Source organism: Quercus robur, chromosome 3 (assembly GCF_932294415.1).
Source record: "Quercus robur chromosome 3, dhQueRobu3.1, whole genome shotgun sequence".
Classification (NCBI taxonomy): Eukaryota; Viridiplantae; Streptophyta; class Magnoliopsida; order Fagales; family Fagaceae; genus Quercus; species Quercus robur.
In genome coordinates this window covers 57,907,736-57,917,474 of record NC_065536.1, presented here as the reverse complement: position 1 = coordinate 57,917,474, position 9,739 = coordinate 57,907,736, and the positions used below count along the sequence as shown (strand labels likewise).

Here is a 9,739-nt window from a genome sequence, read left to right as displayed (position 1 = left end):
TTATTTTCTTTTTCTTTTTCTACATTTTGATTGTATTACCTGGTGCGGTGAAATGGGGTGGGTGACAGCGGATGCTGATTGGATAGAAAGGGAGTGGAGGACGTGAAAGTTTGAGTTGTCGTGGAGCAAAGGTTCAATTGTATTGGTCCGTGGATAGATCTATCTCACCCGCGGGGAGGATTGAGTCATTTTTCATTTAATAAAGGGCCCTTCGTTACAGACATTTTTTTAGTTCTTATGGTTGGGGGGTGTATGACTGGCAGTAGTGTAAGTACGGGTAGGATTCTCAACAAAAAAAAAAAAAAAAAAAAAAAGGCAATTTTTGCTGACAATTTTGTTATGTCACCAAGAAGCAAATATATTAGTTAAGTATGTAGTTAAAATCGGATCAGACCAGTCGGTTCGATCAAAAACCCATTATACATACCGGTTCGAGTACTTAATTAGATCGTTTTGCAAGTAACTTGCCTAAACTTAGTCAAACCTAGTGATTTTGTGAGGAACAATCATTCAGCCCGGCTAGGTTTATATCACCCAATCGGATTATTACTTTTGAGAAAAGATCTGAGTTGTTCCATAAATTTATGAGAAAGAGGATGGCTAACAAGGAGAAGAAAACGAGAGAGAGAGAGAGAGCACATCGATCGTTGCAGTTGCAAATTGCCTAGCCTCACATACTACTATTGTTATTTCTTAGTTCTCACTTCTCACCCTTGTTTGCCTACTTAGTTCTCATGTTGTAGGTGGATTTTTTTTCTATGTTAGCTTTGCCACCTCTTGGAACTCAAAGACTCAAATTCCTTTTGTGAAGTTGAGTTTTTGAGACTCGAGATACTACTTAACTAATATGTTTGTTTTGGGGCCACGTAACACAATTGTTAGTAAAAATTGCCTAAAGAGCAAAAACCCATGTAAGTAATAGTAATGTGTTATGTTACACTAAAATTCTTAATAGGTATTTGTAGTTGAATGACTTATTTGAAAAGAACTCAGAATAAAGTTCCTAAAATTTTATCCATTATAAAATTGAAATTCACTATATTGATTCGGCTTATATCTATTAAAATAATTAATGACATAGAAAAATCCAATTCATTCAATTTGAAATAAGTAACTATAATTTTAAGAATTCCCTAATAAGTTTACTATAAGAATATCTTCATTTAACAAGAGAGTGGATCCCACGTAAAATTTTTTGGGGGGAAAATTATGTTCATGTGTAATATGCATCACTCTAACAAAAGGGTAAATTTCATTTACATAACCCATAAGTGAGGTCCACTCTTATATGTTATATAGCACGTGTATGGAATAATTTTACTACCATATGTACGGAGTAATTTTACTACTCCAAATATTGTATGAAGTTAATTTTAATTCATTTGGATAATTAAACTAGTAAAATCTCTACGTCATAAATAAAAAAAGTTAAAAGTATTGCCATCAAATAAGTAACTTAGGTTTAAAACTTGTTTACACCAAATTCAATTGGTATTTTGGCATGATAATATACATCAATTATCATGAAATGGGCATCAAATGTTCAAATCCTTAAATAAATAAAAATATATATATATATATATATGTGTGTGTATAACTCTATTCCGTTCAATTGTGTAATTTGGAAAATAAATTACTGAGGCATGTATTATTCAAAACACCAATGATCTAAAATGTTCTTCTTCTTTTATTTATTTTTTATTTTTTGCTCCCTAAGAGTAGGGTTGACAGAAATTTCCCATCATACCCCTCTTTTCCCCATAGAAGTTTCCCCGCCTTAAATAGGTGACATGGCAGGGACAAGTTTTGCTTGTCCTCATCTTGTCCTGTCCCGCTTAAATGTGTGTGTGTATAAAATTTAATTTACACACAATTTAATTTTTTTTATTCCTATCCTATTTATAATTTATTTATTCCCTACCTAAGAGATGTTGATGTTTATGTTGTTATGTTTCTTGAACCCCAAATATATTTAAATATGGTATATAAAACACACATCTACATACATACATACATACATATACATATATATATATATATATATATTATTGATAGTTATTCTTGTATTTTTTTTTTTTTACTCTTTAAAAAGTCGTGTAAAAATATTATTAGATAGAAAATGTAAATTTTCCATTTAAATTATTTATTTATTTATTAATTATAAACTCTTTGGTTTTTGTACGCAATTACTCACTTGGATGGATATTTATGATGTAATCTCACATTTGACTCCAAAATTAAGAAATAAAACTCTCTCTAAAAATAAATAATTTAGGACATATGGCGCAAAATTGGATTCAATTGTAGAGTCTAATTGGATTTTCTTTGAGCTTTGCCTATATATATATAGTTTAATTTTTTTTATACCTTTCCTATTTATAATTTATTTATTCCCTACCTAAGAGATGTTGATGTTTATGTTGTTATGGTTCTTGAACTCCAAATATGGTATATGAAACACACACGCGTGCACACACACACATATATATAATAATTAGCTTGTAACTCCGTGCATATGCATGGATAAATTTTAAAAATATACATTAAGATGCATAGTATAATTCTTATATATATAATTTAAATATTATTGATGGTTATTCTTATATTTTTTTTATAACTTTATAAAAAGTATTGTAAGAATATTATTAGGTAGAAAATGTATATTGTCCAAAATTAAGAAATAAAACTCTCTCTAAAAATAAATAATTTATGACATATGATGCAAAATTGGATTCAGTTGTAGAATCTAATTGGATTTTCTCTAAGTTTTGCCTATATATATATATTTATATATATAGGTAAAGCTAAAAGAAAGTTTAATTAGAATTTGAAATTAGAATCCAAGTTTGTGTCATGTATCTACTTAGTGTTTTTAATTTTTGTGCCAAGTGAATTAATGAGTACAAAATATTAAGAATCTAATATTAATGAACTATAATTTTTTTTTTTTAAACCAATTACATATGCTCAATAAAACTCACCACACAATAAAGATCACCACACGTTCTATCTTACTAAAAATTAGAAGAAGAAAAAATTTTCATAAGTAGTATCAACTTTAAGTAAGAATTTTAATATATGACTAATTATGTTTACTTGTTCAAAAAAATAATTTGACTAATTATTTATATTTTTATGATAAAAATTGTGTTTAATTTTAAATGTATCCATATGTATGCATGTCCTATTTTTTTTTTTATTTAATAATTTGACTAATTATTTTTATTTTTATTTTTATAATAAAAATTGTGTTTAATTTTAAATGCATTCATGTGTTTGACTAATTATCCACATAAAATACACTTCGTGTAACGATCCACCCACGAACATTCTAGCCAGGTCTACACTTACACCCTAAAAGAATTAGTAAAGTTGTAATTGTAGTTTCATGTAATTATTTATAAACTTATGATCCCCTAATAAACATCAATTATGAGACTTAGTACACGTTCATACAACACACCCAAACAATAAAACCAGTATAATTTTGGGTATCACATATAAGCCCTTGCCATGCAATGAATGGTTACGCATGATTTTACTCCCCCTCAAGTTTGCAATGCAGAGATGACGAGTGGAAAATTTTCATTTTTGCTTCAATTCTTATTGATTGTGTATGATGTTAAAAAAACCCACATTCTAGTTGAAGAAATCCAAAGTTGCCTTATTCAATTAGCCCACCAAATCAACAGATCTTACAAGTCCCACCTGGTAGGTTGGTGGATACTCAGCTTTGATGCTGCTGTAGATTTTAGTGCAATGTATGTTGCAACAGTATGCAGTGATCCACGAGGTAAATTATCCTTTTTCATGGACAAAACAGCTCCCATCTAGCTCTCCTATTTGGGTTGAAGCTCAAGTTGCTTTGTTGGCTCTTTGAAGGGGACTCCATAGGAGTGGTGAAAGCTATTGAGGCTAGTGAAGGTGAACTTCAGTGGGAATTAGCCAATTTAAATTAAGGATGTAAAGGCTTGTCTTCAATCTTTTGTTGTTTGGGACTATACACATGTATTATATGGTGATAACTTTATTACCCACAACCTAGAGCGTCTTGCCATTTCCATGGCCCTATTCATATTTCCTCTTATCACCTGGATTGAGTTTCTACTTACTCTAAAAATAAATTGATTTCTTGATATGAAATTAAAGGGAGATCATCAAAGAGCGGAGCCTATCATGTCTTAACAAATAAAATTTAAATAAAATACACCAATTTCTCTTGAAGTTTCACGAAATGAGAATTTCTATCAAAAGTTTATAAATGTAATTGATAAGTAAATTTCAACTAATGGAGTATTTCATTAGTAAAGTAATGTTGTGGGAGGAAATAAACTTCATTTTTTGATATATTTATAAAACCTCAATAATAAGTGTCATTTTTAAGGTTACGTTTGGTTGGAGTGAAAATAAGGAGGATGGAAAATGAGAAAGAGAAAATAAGAGAAATTTAGATGAGAGGGGTATTTGGTTAGAGTGATTTTGAAGAAGATAAATTGAGTGAGTTCGACTGTTTTCTCCCCTGGACCACCACTTTTTAGCCCCCAAATTGAAAAGAAAATTGGGAGGAAAAAGGGTTGGATGAAAATTGCTCATCTACCACTTCCCCTCCTCCTAAACAAAATTCAACTTTAAATTCTTTTATTTTTTCTTTCTTATTCTGGGTACTTTGCTCCACATTTGGATTACTTATTTTATTCCAAAATATTATTTTTTCCCTTTATAAAAATATTTATATATAATAAAAAGTTATGTAATAGAGACATTAGAGTAAATTTATATCAATTTTATTTTTATCTCTCCATTTTTCCCCACCCTGTCCAAATGCAAATGATGAAAATTAAAATACTTTTTATTTCTCAATTTTTCTATTTTCTCTTTTTTTTTTTTTTTCACTGGAATTCTAAAACGTTTGCGAGATGATGGCGTAAATAAAATGTTTTTTTTTTTAAAAAGGGATTTACTAACGTGTGCTTTAAGGCATATATTAATAATCTATTTTAGAAAATTTTTATGAAAAAAATGAAAAAATAATTCATTATTTTGACAGCTTTTTCAATTTTCTATAAAAAATTTCCTCAAAATTGGAGGTTAATGTGTACTCAGACCTTAAAAAAATAAAAAATAAAAAAGCTAGCAAAAAGAAGATTCTTTCCAACTTTTAATCCAACGGTTATCGATACTTAACCCGCCACGTGTTGGTAGATCGAAGGTGCACGGTTCCATCACCAAACTTTAATAAGTTGCCTTCGCAAGCAAGTAGCAATTGCAATAGCCAGTAAATATAAAGAGCAATATTACAAGTAAAAAAAGAAAAAAAAAAACCACACTTCCAAATTCCCAATCCACTCACAACTCACAAACGCAACTCTCAAAAAGCTTACCGATCATGGCCTCTGCGTTCGCTACCTCCTTCTTCTTCTTCCTCCTCTTCAACCTCGCTTCACTTCATCATCACGGTAAATAAATTCCATAACAGTAACTCTCATTTCTGGTTTTTCACTTTGTCAGTAAATTTTTTATTTTTTATTTATTTTTCCTTTTATTATAGTCTATTTCCAACGGCTTTTAAATTTAATGCTAATTTCTTATTATTAAATAGTAAGAAATAACCCTTAACATTGTTCTGTATTTTCAGTTTTAGCCAGGGACTTAGTGGAAATCGAAGAAGGGTACACAGTAACCACAGTAATCGACGGCCACAAGCTTGGCATCAACCCACGCTCGATCCTCCCTAAACCTGGATCGTCCGATCTCCTACTCCTTGATTCCGTCAGTAGTATCGTCTACACTCTATCTTTTCCCACATCCAAAGGTTCTAAAAACACTAACCTTTATTTGGCCAAAGTTTGTGTATGCTTATGATTCGATCGCTAATTTAACATGATATTATGTGAAAAAAGTTGCATTGGATTCGGTTAAATATTTGACAATGCTAAGTATGCAACTTTAAAATAAATATTAAAAAAAAAAAAAAAACAATTTGCTAAGGTTTCTATTTGTGTTTGGCTTTTCATCACTTTTACGTGGATTTACCACATAAGTAGTGTTATTATGCATAGTTATGAAAAAAATCGTGGATTTTTTTTTTGTGTCACTATACTTGTTGGGGAAGAAATTGATTGGTTTTAAAAAGTTCAAGGACAAGAGTTATACTTTTAGTTTGATAATTGCAGAGAGTAAGGTGAAAGTGAACCGGTTAGCTGGAGCTAGTGATAGAAATGGCGGGTATGCAGATGGGGAATTGGATTCGGCTCGGTTCAATAAGCCTCGGAGCTTTGCTGTTGATCTAAAAGGAAATGTTTATGTTGCTGATAAGACTAACCATGCCATTCGAAAGATTAGCAATACAGGTCCCAATTCCCAACTCTCTTTCTGCTGTTGTTGTTGGTGTTCTTGTTTTAATTATAACTAATTAAAGCTTTATCTACTGGTTTTGTGCGGACTTGTCATGTGGCCATGTAGTATGTGATTTTATACATACATAAACCATGTACTTATGTATATATGTGTTTGATTATGTATATGTTATGTACATTTGCATTTGTGTAAACAGTGGCGAGCCAGAATTTTAGTTTGGGGAGGGGGGAAATTGAAACATAAAATTGATTCAGCAAACATTGATCATTATAAATATAAACTCAAAATAATTAAAGAGTACAATTTAATTTTGATACAAGACATAATGTATTTTTCACATTGATATGAATCGTTTAGGGTTCAATTGCGACTTCATATGGTTTTCATTGTGCTAGGATTCCATATGAACTCAATAATCCTTTAGTAGTTAAATTTATTAATCGTGGGCATGAACAAATATCTATATTTGATATAATTATAAATCTTTTAGACATGTAATTGGGTCAAACCTTAAGAGCAAATAGAAAAGAATAACTTATTGCATAGAAAAATTACTCATTAACTAAGAACGAATCATTATAAAAATTGTAAAATATGATAATATACCTGGAAGTTATTAGAAATATTCTTTCCATTATTTTTTCTTAACTGTTTTTTTTTGAAGTTTAAATGACCATTTTAATGTGGGTAATGGTGATGGGGCAACATGACTCTTGGCATTTGTTGGGGCAAGGCAAGACCTTTCTTTAGGGGTAATTTCACTCCCCTTCCTTCCACCTGTGTGTACAAAGATATATACATCATACATGTGAGTGTACATACATATATATATATATATATATGTATGTGCATGAAAACTTGGTTGGGCGTGGTCTGCAGGCAAAAGTAGTAAAAAGGGAAAATGAAGATTTTTTTTAGTTAAATACGTAGGGACTAGTAGCATATCTTCTTGTGCTTCATTTTCTGTTTTTGCATTCTCTCTCCTATAGGAGGTTGGAAGCATACTGCAGGTATATCTTCAGGGTCTAATTATTCACTTAAATTACCTTTCACTGCATTAAGTGATTAGTGGGTACTCAAACTTTCTATTTTGTACCAGAAACTGATGTTGACACACTTAGTTATTCTACTCAAAGATCTTCTCTGAGGGAACTAGTTTATTTAGAACAGTAGGCATATCTTCCATGGGTGTATTATGACTTCCAGTCTCTGTTTTTTTAATGACACATGTTTAGGTGTGAAGACGATTGCTGGAGGATACTCAAAGAATCCAGGCCATCAAGATGGACCTGCAAAGAATGCGTCATTCTCAGATGATTTTGAGATATCTTTTGTTCCTGAAAAATGTGCCTTACTGATTTCAGATCATGGGAATCAATTGGTCCGCCAGATTAGTCTCAAGGCTGAGGATTGTGTCAGGGGTTCTCAATTTGGTGAGCTTTTGAAAATCATTAATGTATGCACAATATATGGATGAGAAACATATTTTACATTTATGATTTTTCTTTTTTCTTTTTTTTCTTTTTTTGGGGGGAAAGGGGAGGGGGGGATTTGGAAGGGTTTGGGCCAGGGGTCCTGAATCCTGATATTTGCATATTGAGTCTCTTAATAGCACAAGTTTCTAAACGCTTTAAAAAAAACCAATAAGTTTTAGTTCAAATGACATTTCCTCTTGTAAGAGTAAGGTGGAGGGTGAGATTTTTGGGTTCATGACCTACTGTGTGTATGTGTGTGTGTGTGTGATTATCAAGAAAAAATTCTATACACTATTTTTTTTTCCTTTTCTTTAGAAAATCCGGATACATCAAATGTTTTATGCTAGAAACATGTGCTATACAAAACCCTTACAAACACTGGAGTGTTTCTTATGATGTTTTGTAAGGGTTTGTATATCTGCCTATTTTCCATTTCCGAGTCACAGATTGGGATTTCTCACATTATTTGAGCAAATTTTAGTCATACAGATTTGGAGTTCTCTCTTTTCTTTGGTTGAGGTTCTGTTGTGCCTTTTGGTTTTATCTTTATTAGTTGTATCTTTGCTCCCCCTCCCCAAAAGATATTATGACGACTTTTGGTGCATTTGTCTCTTCCCTCATGAAATTTATTCTTTACCTGTATTTAGTAGCTTTTTAATAGTGGTTCTAATTCTGTTATAAGAAAATAAGATTTCATTTACATATTTTCCAGCATTGGGAGCAGTTTCAATTTGGGTTCTGGGACTGGGACTCTCATGTTTACTTGGCTTGATTGTGGGGATTGCAGTTCAGCCTTATATCTTTCGTCGTGTAAGTGTCTTTTCATCTCTCTGATATTTTATACAACAAACAATTGCTTGCACCTTCTCTAACTGAACTTTGTAGACAGAAAGGCTTCAGCCCCCTGTGTTTCAAGACATGGATGCATTGCCTAATCCGTCTGGGGAAGCAAGTACTGATACTCTGCTTCGACATCAGAAGCGCAGTTGCTAGAGCCTCGTATTTCACACTCTTGAGGAGACTCTTTTGGTTGAGCCTCTCTCATCTTTCTCATATGTTTAGAATTTACAAAGTAAAATCTCCTATTTCGTGTAAGGAAAATGTATCTTTGATAGATTGTGATGACTTAAGTAGTTGTAAATTAACAAAGTCAGAGATGTATGCTGATCAGTTGAAGGATCTGATGCCTATTGATGGAGGCCTGGATTTGTTAAACATGGCTGACAAAATTGTCAACCACAGTGATGATGATAAGGAGGGAAGTGATGACCCTTTGACTGACAGTCATGGAGACGTAGATGCTATGATACAGGCTAATATCATGGGTGTTGCTGAGCCGGCTAAAGAACAATGGAGGGGTTTTTGATAACCCACCATTTCAGGTTTGGTTAAGCAAAGATGCAAGTAATCAAAAGGCGATTTCCTTGTTATATAACTTGTTCTTCTATTATGAGGTTTATAAGTATTTAGTACTAGTGACTTGTTGAAAAGGCATTTTCCGTGTTATATATTGTTCTTCTATTATGAGGTTTATAAGTATGTAGTACTAGTGACTTGTTGATGACTATTGCCAGCAATACTTAATTTTCCTATGCTTCATTCTCTCTCTCTCTCTGGGCCAGATATGTCGTGGTTTTATATTTGAGGTTTCATAACAGAGATTTGGTCTGATTGATCAACCGTAGAATTGTTTGTTTCATTATTGATTAAATTGTGCACTTGGCAAATTTGAATTTTGGGGATATATCCTTTTTCAGCCAAGCTGTTGAATTGATTATTAATTTTGCAGTATGGACTCCTATTTCTTAAACCCGTGAGCCAGAAAATGTACTCCCATTTAACACTTAGTCTCTTGCGGTACTGTGTTAGATCTCGTTTCCCTATTTTGTATAATAATTATATGATGC

The 9,739-nt window shown here is 31.9% G+C and overlaps 1 protein-coding gene across 2 annotated transcripts; it reads left to right on the top strand.

Annotated features, from left to right (window-relative positions):
• Positions 1-5,279: 5,279 nt before the first annotated feature.
• Positions 5,280-9,431, top strand: LOC126718554 (uncharacterized). 2 transcript variants are annotated; one of them, XM_050420821.1, is made up of 6 exons: positions 5,280-5,456; positions 5,636-5,812; positions 6,174-6,350; positions 7,593-7,790; positions 8,545-8,642; positions 8,722-9,431. In XM_050420821.1, exons 1-6 carry the CDS (start codon positions 5,387-5,389, stop codon positions 9,196-9,198), a joined length of 1,197 nt encoding a protein of 398 aa, XP_050276778.1. In that variant the 5' UTR covers positions 5,280-5,386; the 3' UTR covers positions 9,199-9,431. The 2 variants fall into 2 exon arrangements, with proteins under 2 accessions (XP_050276778.1, XP_050276779.1); XM_050420822.1 differs by having other exon boundaries at positions 5,283-5,456; positions 8,718-9,026.
• Positions 9,432-9,739: the final 308 nt, after the last annotated feature.